Here is an 18,701-nt window from a genome sequence, read left to right as displayed (position 1 = left end):
CGCGAAGGTAATTTAAGGTTTTTCGTCCTGTCTAGTCCGAAGACAATCAGTTTAGCATATTACTAACAGCTAATCTAGGATAAGAGGATATAGCAAGAAACCGTACAAAGGCCAGAATGCTGTATTTGCATCTATTGCGAATACAAAAAATAGAGTGAACACCAGTTCCCCTACATACTACATTCTCTAATTACATCTCTGCATATCATGGGTCACTTTTATTAAAAGCATCATTACTACAGTTGGCAGCAATTTACATTTTATCTTACATGATAGCAGTTTTCAAAGAAAAAAATAAAAGGACATCACAACAAAGAAAAACAATACATTTACAAAGTCATGTCTGTAAACTTCAAGGCTAGTTTAGAGCTGAGGTAATGCTGTTTTAGCTTTGTGGCTAAAGTAACAAAGTCCTTTAATTTAAAAAAGGTACCTGATTCTCTCTTCTCTCACTCTTTATTTATCTATTTATTTTGTTTATACCAGTGCATTACAAGACCACGAGACAATGGAACTGTAGTTCTGTCTGGCAAGAACCCTCCCAGTAGGTTAATTTCCAAAGGGACCCTTCACATTCAACAGCTGCCTTATTATTGCTGCGCCTCGGGACAGAGACGTTCACACTAACGTGGAGATTGTCAGAGTGTATGGATGTGTGTGGATGCGCAAGTGTGGGAACCCCCGTACAGTCAAAAGGGAAACAAATGAGCAAGTATGATATGTATGGCAAATTTCATCTTGACCTTCACAGCAAAAAAATTAAAATTAAAAAATTAAATATATAACTTCATACTTCCTTTGAGCAGCACTTCCTTCCATTAGTGCCACTCAGTTACAAATTGCTCTTTATTATAATACCAATGGTACCAAAAGGAAAAAAAAAAAAAAAAAAGAAGAAGCAGAGCATTATGTAAGTTTCCTTAAAAAGACATGATCACCTCTCAAATTTCATCTCTCCTAGGGATAATAAATAATGCACTGCACAATACTTAATGACCAAGATACCTTTTGACACACCTGTATAACATGACTTGGACTTTTTTTTTTTCTTTTTCTTTTTTGCTACACTATGTTACAGAACAGCTTATAAAACTAGGTATGAACATTAACTGTGAGTGTAAACAGTAGGACTACCACTTGTCAAAAGTTTTAAACACTTGAACTGGAACTGGTACTGGTTATTCATCATTTTCGTTGTTTTCTAGTTCATCCCCCCCATCGAGCGAGTCCAGCTCTTCACCCTGTGCTCCTTCGTCTTCGAAGACGGAGGACCCCGCGGTCTTTTCCGGGTTCTCCTCGGCGTCGCTGCCGTCCAGGTTCTCCTCTTCCTGGAAGGCGCCCCCCTCGGCCTTGTCGGGGGCCTTCTCTTCGCTGGAGCCCACGGCGTTCTGGAGTCCTGCTAACGCGGGGAACCCAGGCAGTGTCAATCCCCCCAGTCCCGGAGGTAGAAACATGGACGGGTAGAAGAGGCCTGGCGCCACGGTGGACAGGAGGAAAGGGTTGAAGGCGAGCGGGTTGGAGGGCAATCCGGCCGGGGCAGTAGCAGCACCAACAGATCCATTCGCAGAGTCAGTAGCCGAAACAGCATCTGTGCTTTTCTCGGAGTCTTTGTTCTCGTCTTCGTTCTCGTTGCCTTTCTCTTCCGCTTTCGGGGTGCCGTCCTCCGGCTCTCCCTGCCCGGGAGCGGCGGCGGCGGCGGCGGCGGCGTTGCCAGCAGCAGCGGAGAGCGGGTTGTTCAGCAGCCCGCCCAGTCCGAACACGTTGGGCAGGCCCGCCATGCCCGGCAGCATCAGGGGCAGCACGGCCGCAGGGTTCTTGGCGTCGCCTCCGGCGGCGGCGGCCGCCGTCGCCAGTCCTGGAGGGAAGCCCATGAGCCCCGCGAGCTGGAGAGACTGGAGGTTCTGGAGGTTCTGAAGGCTCGTGAGGTCCATCCCGGCAAACAGGCTGTTCACCAACAGGGGGTTGATTCCGGAAGTGGAGGCCGCCGCGGCCGCCGCGGCCGCCCTGGCGATCTCGCTCTTGGGCCTTCGTCCTCTCCTGCTCGCTCCTTCCCCCCGCACCACGGGGCCGGTGAGAAGGCGGTCAAACATCGACTCGGGAACAAAACCCTGAAGCAAACGGGGACAGGCAAACAGTGGCTATAAACGTCGCTGGCAAAAACTTAAATTTCAGGGCGGGCCTTTGTGATGCGCTGAAAATCGACACTGAGTGGAGATACACAAGCAGTCATTTCCCTCCTAAAAGCTCAATGGTGAAACTTAACGAAAGAAGAAAGTCTATCTGTTGGCACTACGTTAACTCACGGAATTATGGCGAACTGCAGAAAAATGGTTAAAGGCTACTCTACCGGTGAGGTGAAGGTCAGGCTGTCACCGTCCGTAACTATCTCGAGAAACAACACATCAAAATGAAGTTGAAAAGTCTGGAACATTTAACTACAATTACGTTTTAGCGTCTACCGTGGAGAAACAAAAATTGTGTTCACCCCAAAACCTGTACACAAAGGTTTATAGCAGCTGCACTCATATCTGCCCAAGTCTGGAAACAACCCAGATGTCCCTCCATGGGTGATGGACAACCGCACACAGGGGCACGTACCTGTACCGGAGGAGTGCTCAGCAGTAAAAAGGAACAAACCTCTGACACCTGCAACCACTTGGATAGATCTCAATATAAAGTCCTCTTAAAAACGTTACATAATGTATGCCTCTGCTTACAGGGCATCCTCAAAAAGACAAAACCCGGGATGGAGCGCAGACCAGCAGCGGCCGTGGACTAGGGGGAGGGGGAGGGGAGACTACAAGAGAACTTGGGGTGGGGGGAGATGAGGGCACTGTCTGTATTCTGATTATGGTGGTGGTTCTTCAAGAAATTATACATGTGCTAAGACTGCTGGAACCGTAGGTCAAAAGAAAAATACGAAATTGTAGTGTATACTTGAAACAAGTAAACAAAAAGAAATCCAGACATTAACAAATTAATATTTTTGGAAGAAACGGAAGTGGAAAAAAATTTTAGGCAAAGTTGCATCCTTTCTTTTAAAATCAAAATTCCCAGTTAACCTTAGTGACCTCAACCACCGCCAATTCCATCCTACAGGTGAGCTGTTAATAACCAGGTTTACCTGGGGGCATTGTGCCCGTAGTGAGTCTACCTCCAAGACCGTGAATGCGTGTTCCTCTACCGTCCTTGTAAATCAGAGCTGTCAAGTTCTTCCACTTTGGATTAATGATATACCAAGAGGAAAAACGATGATTTATTATGTCTTTTAAGTGAAGAATAAGTTATAATTGAATAATTAATGGTCAACGGAAAATAAAGAAGAGCCCAGGACAACGGTTTTGCATAAACCCCTTTCCTGATGGAAGTGCCCAGTTCGTACTTACAGACTGCTTCACTATCTCAGTCCAGTCTGGAGCGACTGCAAATTCAGGGTTCTCTTCCAGCCACCTGGGCAGGTCCTTCATCGGAGGTGCCATAGCTCCACCCATCTGGGGAGAGGCATTTGGAAATTGATCTAAAAGCGCGTACCTCCCCCGCCCCCCTTCCCCGGTATACACGCACGTATCCTATACAGATATTCTAGAAGAAACCAGGATTGTTTTTCCTTAAAAAGGATAAAATGCTGCTTTCTGGGATAAGAAATCACACAGGGAGATCATTTCCCTTTCCCAAACGTTCACCTTCTTTCCATTTCGTTTATTGACAACAGGCACCCTTTCTTCTCCTGTCAAAGTGTTTATATCCAATTTATTAGGGTTTCGACATCTATGTCGTTTCTGTTTCGGTTTCTGAAATGAGGAAAACAGCACATCCGCATTCTTCTGCAAAAAAAAAGCCCCCAAATACGTATTTAGTATATTGTATTTAGTACTTACTCTTTCCTGCATAAATGACAGAATAGTGAAGCCATTTTCTTTCTTTCTTTCTTTTTCTCTTTCTTTCTTTCTTTCTTTCTTTCTTTCTTTCTTTCTTTCTTTCTTTCTTTTTCTTTCTTTCTCTTTCTTTCTTTCTTTCTTTCTCTCTTTCTTTCTTTTTTTTTTTTTAAAGTAATCTCTATGCCCAATGTGGGGCTCGAACTCACGACCTGGAGATCAAGAGTTGCACACGCTACCTACCGAGCCAGCCAAGTGCCCCCAGTCATGCCATTTTCAATTACCATGGAAGGTTTGGGCATCGTTTTAGTTATCAGAAACTAAAATTTTCTTTAAAAAAAAAAAAACAAACTATTTTTCTCTTTGTACACGTAAGCTGAGAATCTGCTTTTCCTTTTGTTTATCAGTAACCCCACATAAAGCCTTTTCTTCAAATGTTTAACTAAGTCACAGTATCTTTAAAGGAAACTTTCTCAAGAACCCTTACTAATTTCTACCCAGTGACGTGGATGAACACAGAGATGACCTCATGTCTATGATACAAACTGTACATGGACAGGAGCAACCCGGGGATAAAAGGCCCCGTGCAGGAGGGGGCCTTCTGAATGGCAAGGGCTCAACTCGAGCTGAACTCAACGAAATAAAATGTGAAATCCTACACTTAAGGTTTTTTTTAAAAAACCAGTCACTAAGTACATAGGAAGTAAAAGATTTGTTGTGCTGCCAGCTTACAAGCAGTTTATGTGACAAATCATCTGGAGATACTGTTTAATGTTTAAGGGAAGGCATAAGTGTTAGTTGTTCGAAAGAGAAGCTAATAAAGTCTTGGGCTGTTGTTAGCTAGTCAAATTTCTGCAAGTAACAGCTTCGTAGTACTCTGTGCTCGTCAGACCTGGTCTGAACCAATTAAAGTGCATTCGTGAGTGTCATCCCTCTAATGAGACCACCTGAAAACCAGGCCGTGTAAAGAATAACTGAAGAAATCATGTCTATTTGGTGGAAGGAGGAAGTAAGGGACTGCATAATGGGCATCTTCAAGTAACTACGAGCTTTCCTTCCTGACTCGAAGCCAGTTTTTCTAATGTAAAACACACAGTGACAGAAACTGGGGAACGTTCGAGATGAGGCAGAAAGACCGAGAATTTCTGTGTTCTACCGGGGAATCGTGAGGGCTACCCTCACGGGACTCCTCCCAACTAAACTCTGCGATACTTACTGGTACATAACTTGGCATATCAACAGTGTAAGTAGGATGCAGCTTCAGCCATTCAACTAAGTCCTTATTTTTAGGAGCGTCCTCCCCCACCAGCCTAGTCCCGTCTTCAAGATTTATCACGGGGATCCGCGTGTCTGGGTCCAGCTGTCCAGGAGAAGGAATGTTTCTTGTAGGTGGGGTCTCTATGTCTTCTTCGAAAGCTTTGGTCACCTCAGCATCCTCCTGCAGAAAGGTGACAGTGGTCTGAATTCTCATAGGATGAGAGATTCCAGAAATAAATGTCTTATCCCAAGAAAATGCTATCCTAGCATAATGGATCTTTGACCAAAAAGGGAAAAAAGTTACCTGAAACACTGTCAGTTTTGGAACAGCTCTCAAATGAGAAGATGAAACTTTAATATCACTCTCCACACTACAGAATTAAGTAATTAGGGAGGAAATCCACAGCCCACCAATGCTCCATGTTTGAGATCTTAAGCCACTAGGGCACGGGCAGTGTAGTCTGAGCTTGACATGCATGAAAGGTAGCCTCTCAATCTCTCTCGGGGATCTCGGGATAACATCACTAATGAAATTATAATTGAAGGAATCCAGCAGCCATCTCGTGCATAGCTTTTTGGCACTCTCTGAACCGTACAATTTTATTGGTAGGACAATATTTTGTAGCAGGTGTGTGAGGCAACACTGCAAATATCACGTCCAATTGGAAGCCTGTTCTCTACCACTGTCCAACCGGTGGTCCCCACACTATTACTCCAACCTCTAGACAACTTTTCTGACGGCCCACTGTCTATTCCTACTGCTTCTACTTGGGCTCAGTTCTTCATCACTGCCCACCCCCACCCCAAATTAGTGTGATATTCCTAAATGGTCTCCCTGATTCTAGTTCCGCTCTTCTTTACTCAGACTTCCACACTGCTGTACTGCAGTCGATTTTCTAAAATGCACTCTTCCTAGTTTAACTAGGAACTAGTTAAACTATTTAAACTATTTGGTAACTGAATTCCCCATCACCTTCAGGATAAAATCCAAGTTCTTTAGCATGGCAGCCAAGGCCCTCCCCGATTTATATCCTACCTTGTATCCAAGCTCACTTCTGTCGAACTTCACCTCCTCATCGAATTCCCCTGCTGCCGATGACTTTCAGCTTACCAAACATGGAAGGCTGTCTCTAGCCTCAGTGCCTTTGCACATGTTCTCCCTGTAAGCTCTTTTCAAATGACCAACACCTACACAATCTTCAAAACTTAACCAAAGTATGACCACGTCTAAGGAAACTTCCTCATCTGTTTCTCCCCGTATCCTTCTCCTTCCATTCCCATTCTTCCTTTGGGCTCACAAAGTACCCCAGGCATGCCTCACAGCTAGGATGCAATATTATTTATCAGTCACTCATCTTAAACACTGTGAGTTTTCCAGTGCAAGCACTTGTTTAGCACTTATTCTTTGCATTGTACTTTGGTGGGGGGGGCGGGCAGGGGGCAGGGAGTGCACACAGAGACAACTTCTACCATGTTGTTGCATGTAGGATGACTATATCCTTACTTTTCGTGGCAACGCAAAATGGTCTGCAGTTTGAGGACATACACAATGAAAGATTTTAGGACTTGTCTTCTTCCATATAAGTAACATTGCTGACCTTTATACCTCTTTACTATTCCATTTATTTATAGCTCAGTCAGCATTTTCTTTGTATTTTATGTGTATGCACATAACTTTGCACAATACCAAATATATAACCCCTAAATTCTAACATTTGACAGTAAAAGAAACGAAAATTTAAAAATACATTCTCTAACATCTCTTAGGAATTTTGAGCTGGGTTGCTTATGTGACTTTAGAAAAAGGAAAGACATCAATAAGTTCTTAGGGATGACTGAAAATATGTAAAATGCATAAAGTCAGCCTGAAGTTTAACACAGAGTACATAGTTACAATAGGAAATAGCACCTGGTTCACACTGTTAATTCCTGATGCCTGGACCACAGACGAATATGTGCTACGATTCAAATATTAAATACAGTAGTGAATAAATAGAGGTGTGAGATGCAGAAACTCACCAATATGTTGATGCTTATGGAGAAAGGATTTTCAGGGAACAAAATCTATCCAAGTGTTAGGGTGGTTTCGAGTAGGGAGGCTAATCACTAGTGGTACACTTTGGGGACCACACACCTAGAAACGGCATTTGAACTTAGGGAATAACCAGTCACAGTTGATCGATTACAAGGTATATTTTTATAAGATTCTAAAAGTAATCATATGCTCAACAGAAATGACCATTATTATGATTGGTACATGGTGACGAATTTTGAAATTAACTTCTAATCACCCAGAAGCTTCTGTTTCAGTCAGACCCCACCAGAGGGCAAATCCCAGTGAATGCTATTTTGTCATTTCTAACCTTTAACTCAACCTCTCCTTTTACTGCCCTTTTAAGTTATTTGGCTTTCTTGAGATTTAAGACATAGCGGGGCGCCTGGGTGGCTCAGTCGGTTGGACGTCCGACCTCAGCTCAGGTCATGATCTCACAGTCCGTAAGTTTGAGCCCCGCGTCGGGCTCTGTGCCGACAGCTCAGAGCCTGGAGGCTGTTTCAGATTCTGTGTCTCCCCCTCTCTCTCTGTCCCTCTCCTGCTCATGCTCTGTCTCTCCCTGTCTCAAAAATAAATAAAAACATTTAAAAAAAAAATTTAAGAAATAAAAAATGACCAAATAAGAATAGGGTTGGAAAAAGTAAGAACTGTTGAAAGAAACGTCCCCCTCCTCCCTGTTTCAAATTCCAGTGTTTCCCAAACTGTGTCCCACCTGCCCAGGGAAAGAGTCTCTCCTGGAGTGCTGGCTCCTCGTTCACAAACCAGCTCCAGTGTCCCTATGCTGATCCGGGTTCCAAATCGATAAGGCTTAAGATGCCTGGTACCAATTCGTCCTTTTAAAAATGGACTACATGAAATTGGGTTCTTTGGGGTAAAACCCTCGTCACTGCCCAGGCAGTGCATTTGTAAGCGGGGTGAATGAAGATTAGGGAAGGGGTTATTTTGGTCCCACTGTCCTCATTTCCTTTGAGTTGAAAATGTCAAAATCCATTGGCACATACATTTCATACTAACCTAAACTAGAACGCATTTTTTTTTTTCGATTGAGATTTTAAAAACAGCTGCAGTTACAAAGATAGGAGAATTTGCCATCACTAGCTCTGTATATGAACACAAATCTCCAGTCTGAAACTCAACATTTATACTAATCTAATAAATGTCAGAACCCCAAACAACAAGATTTTTAAGAGCAGAAGCTCTTTCCGCCTCAGGAATTCAGAGATAACAATTATAGGCTCAGAAGAACGTGTTTTTGTTTTGGGCTAGTCTTCCGAGAGTAATCAATATATCAGGATCTCGGGAGGAATAAATCCTCAAGCTACATTTGGTTCAGGCCGAGTGATCTGTATCAATGCCCGACACAATTTTTCAGCCCAGAACCACGAGTGTTCACCGTGATCCTATTTCTTTAGTGGAAGAAGCCAGCTTTAATACCACATCCCTGAGAGGAGCACAGGCCAGTGTCGTCAGAGTGGCAGGGACTCTGGCTGCCACCGTGGGCACACACAATGGAAGTGAGCTCCTTAACTTACTGCACTCAACGACGTCCGTTTGTGGCTCATGAAGAGCAGATCAAGACCCTCCACGTTTTTCCTCCTTCCCCGCCTCCTCTTCATGGGAGGCTCTCCATCCACCAGGGAGCCGTTAAGCAGGTGCCTCGTGGGTGTGCGTGACAGGCCTGCCTGGAGCAGCTCCATTTGAGTCTTAAAGGCATCCGACACCGGTGTCGAGACGTTAGGCAAGATAAACTTTGAAGTAAGAGACGAAAAATTTGAGGTAGAGCTTGCTGCCTCTCTTGAGGCCTTTGATAAATCTACAACTTTTTCTTGTCCGTTTTCTGAGACCACTTGAGACTCCCTCAGCTGAGCAACCATTTCCATGAGGTTTCGCCGCTTGGCCGCTCTCTCGGCCTCAATTTCAATTTTTCTCCTCCTCCTCCTCCGCTGGCGAGGGACAGAGAGGTTTAGGGCGTCTTCCTATTGAAAAATTACAACACGACAGTGAGCCAAAACTGTATCTGCTAACGGGCTGGCTTTCAGAAAAAAGAACAAGAAGCTTCAGGAACTAAACATGCATAACTGCTGAAAAAGAGCTGAGGAAACGGCAGCCATCTTGACTCTGAGTAGGACCAGTGAGACACGAGCTTCCAAACTGAGCAAAGACTCACCTCTAAACAGCAAAACAAACTCACCTTTGACAACTGAGGAGAAGTCGTGAGGTCCTCGCTCCCACTAATGCTAGCTTGGCCGACCATGGAGAGCTCGGCAAAGCTCCTCTTCTGCAGGGGACTGTCCATGGTGGGTGGCGTGTAACCAGGGATGAGGCCCTGGAAATCAAACATCTGGCGCCTATTTACTGGCCATTTGCCTTTCAGCACGGCTTCACAGATGTTGTCTAATCGGTTTATCATTACTCGGTCCTGGAGGGAGAAGAAAAGTCACACAAAATTGCAACAAAGACGGGGTGAAAATCACTAGATAAATATTTCCATCAAGATGCTAAAGAGCATAAAAGGTTTCAAAGGCATGGGGAGGCCTCGTGGCGCAACGGTAGCGTGTCTGACTCCAGATCAGAAGGTTGCGTGTTCAAAGGCAATCGCGGGGGGGTGGGGAGGGGGGCAGGACACGCCTGGGTGGTTCGGTCGGTGAAGTGTCCAACTCTTGATTTTGGCTCAGGTCATGATCTCACGGTTCGTGAGTTGGAGCCCCACATCGGGCTCTGTGCTGACAGTGGAACCTGCTTGGGATTCTCTCCCTCCCCCTCTCTCTGCCCCTCCTCTGCTTGCTCTCTCTCTCTCAAAATAAAGAAATAAACTTAAAAAATAAAATAAAATTAAAAAAAAAAAAAAAACAACAACTCAACCAGTGGGAAAAAAGTAAAAGAAAACGAAAAACAAGTGAGTAAATAAACAAAATCCACAAAAACTACTTTGCTGTGGTGGGAGGTCCTAAGATAGCCCCAACATAGAAAACCTAGTATTTTTCAACTATCAACACCGGATCACACAAATGAGAAAACATTATGTAACCATCTCTAAAATATCCCCCATATTTCCAGAGTAACTTCTGTTCAAGTTTAAAGAATTGTTGGTGAACACCAGCAGACAACAATGGAAGCCTGCATTTAGCTTCTGGATGTTCTGGTGCTTCAGATCCACAGGCTGGATCGAAATGTGTCCCAGGAAGTGGGACATCATTAGCGTCACTATTAATAAAGTTCAGCATTACAAAATGGGCCCCAACCTAGGAACACCTAATGAATGTCAATTTGCATTCCCCACCTATTATCACTTCAAATTTCATTGAAGCGTGTACATTAAAAATTTCTAATTACAGCTCTTAGGCCCAGTTTCCATAGATTAAAAGTGTCTGCCACGACAGACTTTTTACTGATCTGGGAAACTCTTCTATACTCAATAAGGGAGATCAGCATAACAGAGAATACAGAGAAAAAAAAAATGTCTTTGATAGTACACTCTTCAGCTAAAAATTTGACATTGTTTCTCACATAGCTGACACTGTGGAAGACCAGCCTGGGGATGAGTCAACTGAGGCTGTTTTTGTGTTGTTTGTTTTAAACCAGACAGCCCTGTTACGGTGATTAGAATGATTATGTCCCCACCCCAAAGAAACAGACCCAAATTACATAGGGATTTATCATAAATTATGCTAGTTAGCCAAAAAAGTAATTTCCATTTTGCTTTTGGTTACAGATAACTACATTTGGAATTACCTCATAATTGTTTGGAGCAAATGGGTCAATAGCCCACCCTCTCCCGGGCTGAGTTTCCAAACCTATGAAGGTGTCTTAACTCTGAAAGTTCTGTTTCAGATTTAAAAAAAATTAAAACCCACATTTTTTAAATGTCCACATATTTTTCCCTTGTGCATTGTTGGCGGGATGGCAAATGGTGTGACTGCTACAGAAAACAGTATGGAGGCTCCTCAGAACAATTAAAAATAGAATTACCACGTGACCCAGCAATCCCACTTCTGAGTATATACCCAAAGGAACTGAAAGCCGGTTCTCAAACAGATATTCGCATACTCGTGTTCACAGGAGCACTATAATAAGCGAAGAAGGGGACGGAACCCAAATGTCCCAAGGACAGATGAAGAGAGGAAGATGTGATATGTACACACAATGGAATATTATTCAGCCTTAAAAAGGAAGGAAATCCTGTCACATGCTGCCACGTGGATAAACCTTGAGCATCAGATGACAAGAAGTGCAATAAGCAAGCCACGAAAGGGTGACTACTGCGTGATTCCATTCCTATGACAAGGTATCTAAAGCAGTCAATCCACAGAAACAGAGAGGAGAGTAGTGGTTGCCAGAGGCTGGGGGGAGAGGAGAGAGGGAGCTGTTTAGTGGGTATAAAGTTTCAGTCATGCAAGATAACACGCTGGAGATCTTATGGTGATGTGAATATACTTAGAACTACCGAAGTGTACATTTAAAATTGGTTAAGATCAGGGGCGCCTGGGTGGCTCAGTCGGTTGGGCGTCCACCTTCGGCTCAGGTCATGATCTCGCGGTCCGTGAGTTCAAGCCCCGCGTCGGGCTCTGTGCTGACAGCTCAGAGCCTGGAGCCTGTTTCGGATTCTGTGTCTCCCTCTCTCTGCCCCTCCCCTGTTCATGCTCTGTCTCTCTCTGTCTCAAAAATAAACGTTAAAAAAAAATTTTTTTTAAATAAAAAATAAGTAAAATTGGTTAAGATCATAAATTTCATGTTGTGTAGTTTTTACCACAATAAAAAATAAAAAAATTTAAAAAAAGGAAGAAAGGAAGGAAAGAGAAAGACCTGGACACATTTCATTTTGCTACAGGGTGAGTCTGTGGAAACAACAAGCCATAGACCATACTGCACAACGTGATCGCCAGCCTAAAACACCTCAAGGAGCCAAAGATCCATATGAAGAGTTCTTTTTACCTTCCTTTCATGTCACCTCTCCTATCCTGTTACAAAAGTACCGCACAGACTTTAAAACATGAGAAAAATCTACAGTCCTCATACCCTGTGTCAAAGTTGACCTTACACTTACTTGAAAAATCAAACTAGAATGATTTCCCGTACCCCCCACTCTTTTTTGGCCCACAAAACAAAAACCCAAAAACCTCCACCAACCTTAGGCCAAAATGAGAAGGCAAATGTTCTTTCATGAAGGAGCTGAGCTACTGAAGGGTCTCCATCCTCCATGTAGAACCCATCTCGGGTTTCATCCCTAGCGGTGCTCATGGAGGCATTGCTTTCTTCATCGAAATTCTTCCCTCTAGAGACAGCTCCTGCTAAGAAATGAGTTAGTGTGCATTACTCACGACCACAGTTATCACTGGAAAAGAAGTTTAGAGAGGACAGGGTGAAAAATTTGAATACCACTCGGCTCCATTTTATTGAGTACCTACTTTATGGTATTAGGCATCTTATAATCGTGTTGTTAAAGCTGCTAACGGGCCTTCGTGCAGATGGTGTTCTCCTCATTTTATGGATGAAGAAGCAGACAGGTTTAGGGAGGTGACATCACTAGTTATCTGACACTGTGCCCGTGCATCTCGGAGGAGGTGGAATGACAACCAGGTCTCTGACTCAAGAGCCTCTCCATGCAATGTGGTCCCCCTCCCCCGGCCCCCCCAGCCCTGCCCACAGGAGGGAGGCTAACAACCCACCAGAGCACCAAACCCCAGCTCCAGAGGGACGGTACGACAGGATGCTTTATTTAGTTTTCCTTTGTGTTGGGAACAGCAACCACACTGAGACTCACAAAGAACACTGGTTATTTTCAGATTCTACTTCTACCCTTTACTTCTGATTTAAAACTAAAATTAAGCATCATTTGTTTTAAAATAATCACCAGTATTTATTCAGTGAATGACCCTTGTCCTTCACGTGTATCTGTCCAAATTAAAGTCATCTGGAATTCTTCTGATACCACTACCATCAAGCTGACCCCTCCTCTTAATCTGGAAATTGTTACGTGCCCGTAACACCCTTCTGGGCGTTGAAGTTGCTCGAAATACCGTGTTTCCACGCCACATCGGAGCAAAACGTACGCCTAAGCATAACCTGACACCACCCGTCCAGAGGAACATGTACACAAGTTACCCTGAAAATGTAAACAAGAGCCCTTGTCACGTGACAGGAAACCATGGCCTGTCACGGCTGCCCCGCTGGGGCCGGGAGAGAGGACCGAATGGCGAGGCATTACCTTCAGGCTGGGAAGACTCTTCTGACTTATCATCATCCTCCAGCTTTTCTTCTTCGTCCTCTTCAGAACCTTTTTCCGAAATAGACTTGGGCCCTGTGTCGGCACCGACCTCCATCCCTTTCAGGTCACTTTTCACAGAGCTCGCCTCGGCCTCACAGCCCTGCTTACTGTCCTTCTCCCTGCCGTCGGTCTCTTCTTCCTCCTCCTTCCCCTCGGGTTTCTCTTGGGCGGTCACGCCGCCAGACTCCTCCGCTTTGCCCTCGCTTTGTCCCGCAGCCTTCTCTTCCTGGGCGTGAGCAGACGGGAGGACGGCAGGAGTCTGGCCAAATCCAACGGCCAGTGGAGTCAGGGAGGACAGGTTACCTGCCCCTCGGTTCTGGGCAAAGTTTTTGTGCGCATCCAAGAAAGATAACTCGGGGTCATTGAGGATGTGATAGTCCGTCCGGCTGACCCCGTGTTTAGCAGCGCCGACCAGCAAGTCCCGGTCATGCCTCCCACATTCCCACCACTCTGGCAAATCCAAACTCGGCTGGCAGAGCTTCAGCCTCTCTCCCAGCTGAGGGTGATGAAGAACCTGCTCGCGTATTTTCCGCAGCAGTTCGATGCGGTAGAGAGTTCTAGAGGCACGCTCTTCTGTGATTGGCTCAATCATGGAGGAGAGGTCAGGTGGTTCTGTAACATGAAAACAATTGTATTCACTTGGAAAAAAAACCTGAGTACGCTTTCAATTGTTCACTCTCTATTTTTCACTTTATTCGGCCTTTTACCATAGAACTTTCGTTACAAGAAGAACCTACCATCATCTGGCTTAGTGGGCATTCGACACACTCGCCTACACATGGCCACAAAACAACTGAAGTATTTCTCCAAACTCTCGTCAGACTTTTTGTCAAGTCTGGCAAAGGCTCGAAATTGGTTCCAGTCAAACTGCTGTTTCATGGGGTCAAAAATAACTCCAAAAGTAGATACCACACGATAAAAATCAGCCTCTTCTCTTCTTGTCCACCTATGAGCAAGAAGACATTAGCTTAAACTGTACTTGAGTAAACAGGCTTAAAGTTTATTAATTCTTTTCCCCTTGTCCCCTAAACTTAATGTACGGTACTTATTCTGGGGGCGAGAGACAGACAGACAGCTTTGATGTACTGAGACTTTCTTTGATCATTATCTGGGACGTGATTCTCGCCTCTTGCCGGCTGAGAAGGGCAGAGAAGAGAGGCACACACCAGGAGCTCAGTAAAACCCTGCAGAAACTCACTTTTGCCGTTTCTCAGATATTATAGCTTCCCTTTCCGCTTCTAGTGCTCTCACTTCCTCCCGAGGCCGCCGTCTCCGCCGGTCAGTCTTCATTAGAGCCTCTTGCCTCATTTGTTGCCTTTTATAGCTGCGCTGATAGGCAGTAATGAGCCGGCGCAGACGGGTGGTCAGGGTCGAGGTGTTGGGCCAGTAAAGTTGGCCTAACTCAGCATTACTCTCGCTGTGCTTGCCTGGGGAAGTGGAAAAAATATTTTTGAAATGTGTAGCTGCAATCTCGCAATACACAGGATTTTCCATCAAAACAAGATGACTCATTAACATTCAGATGACAGTGTGGGAAAGGGCATCTTCGTGCTCTCATTTTTAAAATATAAATAAAGGATAATATTAGTATGAAACTTACAAACTGCTTCTTTTTTAACTCCTTTGGGGGGGGGGAGCATGTTTACTCATCAGTTTTACATAAAGAAACATACTTTATGCCACGAACAACAATATGAGGATGTTTTCCTGTAATGTACTTGGCATACCAATCTTGAACATAAGAGCTAATCACATGATTGCTCGCCGATTATTTTACGTTAGAGGGAAGGTCAGTATTCTACAAACTTGCACTATTTCAGACACCTAGCAAATGTCCTCCCTACTCCCAAGAGACAGATTTCCAAAGATGCTGAAATGTTTCCGCTGACCGGTAAATAAATACATGTAAATTACCTTAATCCAAAAAATAGTTATTTCATCAACGAAATTCAATGTTATGAAAAATAAACAAGAATTAAAATGACTCACAAAGGGACGAGTCGGCGTAGAAGAAACGACACTCATGAAGAAGCCGAGGGCAGACACGTGAGCGATGCCTCACGGCATAGTTTGCTCTGCTCTGCGGGCTTCTGCGGAGCCTTACCTGTGGAGCGGATCTCCATGGATTCTTCCTTATCTTCTGGAGGAGAATTTGCAAATTCCTTGAAAGCAAAGCAAGAAACAGAATCGTTTCAATTTGGGGTTTCACTTTGCTTTATCTTTTAAGGAGAAGGCCACCATCTATAAAGTTTAACAAGTCGTATATGGGCATATAATATTTTACTGGTGCCGTAAAAGTCAATATACTCAAGTCCTTACGTCTATTTCATCCTTGAATGGAGTCCTGGTTGGTTTATATTCCGGGTCTTCATCTTCTCTATCAAATTCTCCCCTGTATCAAAATTGTAAAAAACGTTTAAATCGTACAGATAAGCAACAGACTGAGGGAGCTCTCAAAAGACTACTAGCCTGCCCAGCGCCAATTTTAATTCTGGATTTGACATCAAAGGCGACCCCATCAGGGTTTGAATCGTGCGGTCATGGGGGAAGGGGCTGGGGCGGGGGAAGTGTCATCATTTGGAAAAAACAAGCATGTTTCAGATTATCCAGATAATACATTGTGTTTAAATAATCGTTATGACATATAAACAGACTCTCCTGGTAAACGTCACGGAAGTTCAAATCAGACGCAACGCAGTGCCTAGCGTGGTATAAGAACTGAACACTGCCAATAGATGTGACACTGACATAAAGTTTATTAAAATTTTTAAATGTCCTTCTTACCCGTCACCGCCATCTGCTAGCATGTCTGTTCCTCTTTGCTCGGCAGCTATGGCCTTGGCATCGGGCATCCCGACTCGTTCCAGGAAGCACAGTGCGGGGTCAGCTCGCATGGAATTGTACTTCTCGTAGCCTGTGCCATAACCACCGGCCCACAGAGGACATGCACAGAAACAGCAAGAGGGCCATCACTGACAAAAATCACAGCACTGCCCCGGTATACCAAGTTCATCCCTCAACTGAGACGATCACTTAGGAACCTTGTTTTAGGGAAGCATTCCATAGGACGCTCACTGCAGGCCAGATGTGGGGCGGGGTGGGGCGGGGCACGGTAGGCGGGGGGGGGGGGGGGGGGTGGGGTGGGGGGGCCGAGTTACATTTCAGGGATCTTAGCCGAATGACCACAAACACTACCAGAAAAACAGGTTCAAAAGAACTGCGAGATGCCTGGGAAGAATTTTGACCCCATTTTCCCCAAGATCTAATTTTGCTTGACATTTAAAAGGCTTCATAATGCTCCTTCATGACCTCCGCAGGGTACTCTGCGTCCGCCCCGTCCTCCTGTGAGCGGCTTCAGTCCTGCAGGAACTCGCACCGCTGGCTGAAAACCCCTGTCTACGTAAGGCCAGCGAACCTGTCTTATTAGGTTTAGGATGATGCATGTCAGTAAGACGACACTGTTCCCTCCATGGTTTTCAAACTGCAATTTGCTTTTTGACTGCCCGAGTTGACTAGATGGAAAATGGCAGATCCCAACAGTGCACTGCGGGAAAATGATTTTTAGGCCGAGCTCACAAAACGCGGCTGCAGTACGTAGGCAGAACAGCACAATTCAATTAGGATGTGTACTACATACAACACACCGCTCCTAACTGCTGTAGAGCCGCAAGCCAAACTGTAATCATGAAAGGTTTTATAAGCCATCATTCTCCCCTTTAGTCAGGCTGGGCTGCTGAGAATACCTCCGTGACCCCCAGAGAATTGGGATTATAATCAGGAATCGCTCGCTGTATATATCATGCCAGTTCTGCATCCCCCAGCCTTTCAAAGTTAACAAGGCTGCATCCCACTCAGGGGAGCCGTGAGTTCTCGGCACTGACATTTGTGAAATATTGCTTGGAACAAAGCCCAGGAGGCACTTGTACAGATTAATAGCAGAGGTTAAGCCCACCGTCCACTTTGACACGGGTTGGCAGAGCTGAGCAAGGGGAGCCATGCTTCGAAGCAAAGTTTAGGGAGAGCTATAGGACGACTTGGCTATTATTAAAACAAATATGGTTTGGGTTTTATTTACAGCCAAGAAAGAAATGTTTTCTTCTCAAAGACTCAACAAACATTCAAAAACAGCATCTGATATTTACAGTTCGTATTAGATTTTTAGTAGAGGAAAATGGAAGAAGCCAAGAGTCCTTTGGAACTATCCTCATTAATATTATGACTTTGGAAAAGAGCACACGAAGAGCTCTACCGACAAAGCCACACAGTCCAGACGTGGTCGGACAGAAACTTCACTTACCGTGTTTGAACACTCCAATTAGGAGGGACTTATCTGCTTCCTTATCCCACCAATCTGTGGGGACTTCCGCATGGAAGGGTTCAGGGATCCACACATCAGCCTCACTATAAAGACAACCGTTCACATAATGTTCGCAACACACGTAAGATTCAAAAAGGATCCCGGGTAACCACAAACACGGTACACGGACTCACACGCCCCCTTCCCACAACAAGCATCTGGGCGTCGTCGGTGGGGGGGGGGGGGGGGGGGGGAGCGGGCAAAGGCTAAAAGAAAGGGTGTCGGGCAGTCGCTTTCTGCCGTAGCCAGAAATGAACTTCATCGCACGGGGCCCCGTTCTGAAGGTCACCTCAGAACACCAGCCATGCACCTCACACCTTTTTATATGACACGCGCACATCCGCACACGCTTTCCCCGACGACCGTCGCGCGCCCCCGTGCTCCCAGGCGCAAAAAAGGAGATGCGGCCCCGAGGGTCTCTGGAGGTGCCGAAACCCAGCCGGCGGTGTTTCCCGACCTCCCGGATTATGACGCGGAGGCACAGAGCGGCGTGCGTTTGCACTAACCTTGAGTCAGCACCCTCTAAAATCTTATCTGCCTGGTCTCCTATAACTTCTTGTCTTAGGTAGTACAGCATGCGGACACGCAGCAGGACCCTGGAGAGGAAGACAGAGGGGGGAAAAAGTTCTTCACTTCAGGACTGTTTGCCAACAGTGGCTTTTTGGCAGCTGCTGCTGTTCATCCATCATCCTGCCAAGGCTGATTAGCCATGCTGTATGGTAGGCTTGAAGCGTGACAGATGGTGGCACATAATCACCTCTGTGTGGTGCTTTCTGCTGGCTTCCAACAGGCCTGCCTGGCAACCGCTCGCGCGGCACAGAGAGGGACCGGGCTCAGCCCAGCCCAGGCGCACTTCATTCCGTCCTACCTAGTGCAGCTTGTGAAGTTTAGACA

The 18,701-nt window shown here is 45.3% G+C and overlaps 1 protein-coding gene across 1 annotated transcript in view; it reads right to left on the bottom strand.

Annotated features, from left to right (window-relative positions):
• Window positions 1-292: 292 nt before the first annotated feature.
• CHD7 (chromodomain helicase DNA binding protein 7) overlaps window positions 293-18,701 on the bottom strand; it is a 189,737-nt gene continuing 171,328 nt past the window's right edge. The window contains 15 exon segments of the mRNA XM_042972706.1: window positions 293-2,108; window positions 3,387-3,491; window positions 3,684-3,824; window positions 5,092-5,313; window positions 8,718-9,161; window positions 9,377-9,604; window positions 12,313-12,473; window positions 13,391-14,062; window positions 14,188-14,396; window positions 14,649-14,877; window positions 15,555-15,612; window positions 15,770-15,842; window positions 16,235-16,364; window positions 17,748-17,851; window positions 18,314-18,403. Coding sequence (XP_042828640.1) covers window positions 1,179-2,108; window positions 3,387-3,491; window positions 3,684-3,824; window positions 5,092-5,313; window positions 8,718-9,161; window positions 9,377-9,604; window positions 12,313-12,473; window positions 13,391-14,062; window positions 14,188-14,396; window positions 14,649-14,877; window positions 15,555-15,612; window positions 15,770-15,842; window positions 16,235-16,364; window positions 17,748-17,851; window positions 18,314-18,403 — 3,796 coding nt within the window. The 3' untranslated portion in view covers window positions 293-1,178.

Source organism: Panthera tigris, chromosome F2 (genome assembly GCF_018350195.1).
Source record: "Panthera tigris isolate Pti1 chromosome F2, P.tigris_Pti1_mat1.1, whole genome shotgun sequence".
NCBI lineage: Eukaryota > Metazoa > Chordata > Mammalia > Carnivora > Felidae > Panthera > Panthera tigris.
The sequence above is the reverse complement of the archived record's forward strand: the minus strand, read 5'-3'. Positions and strand labels throughout refer to the sequence as shown.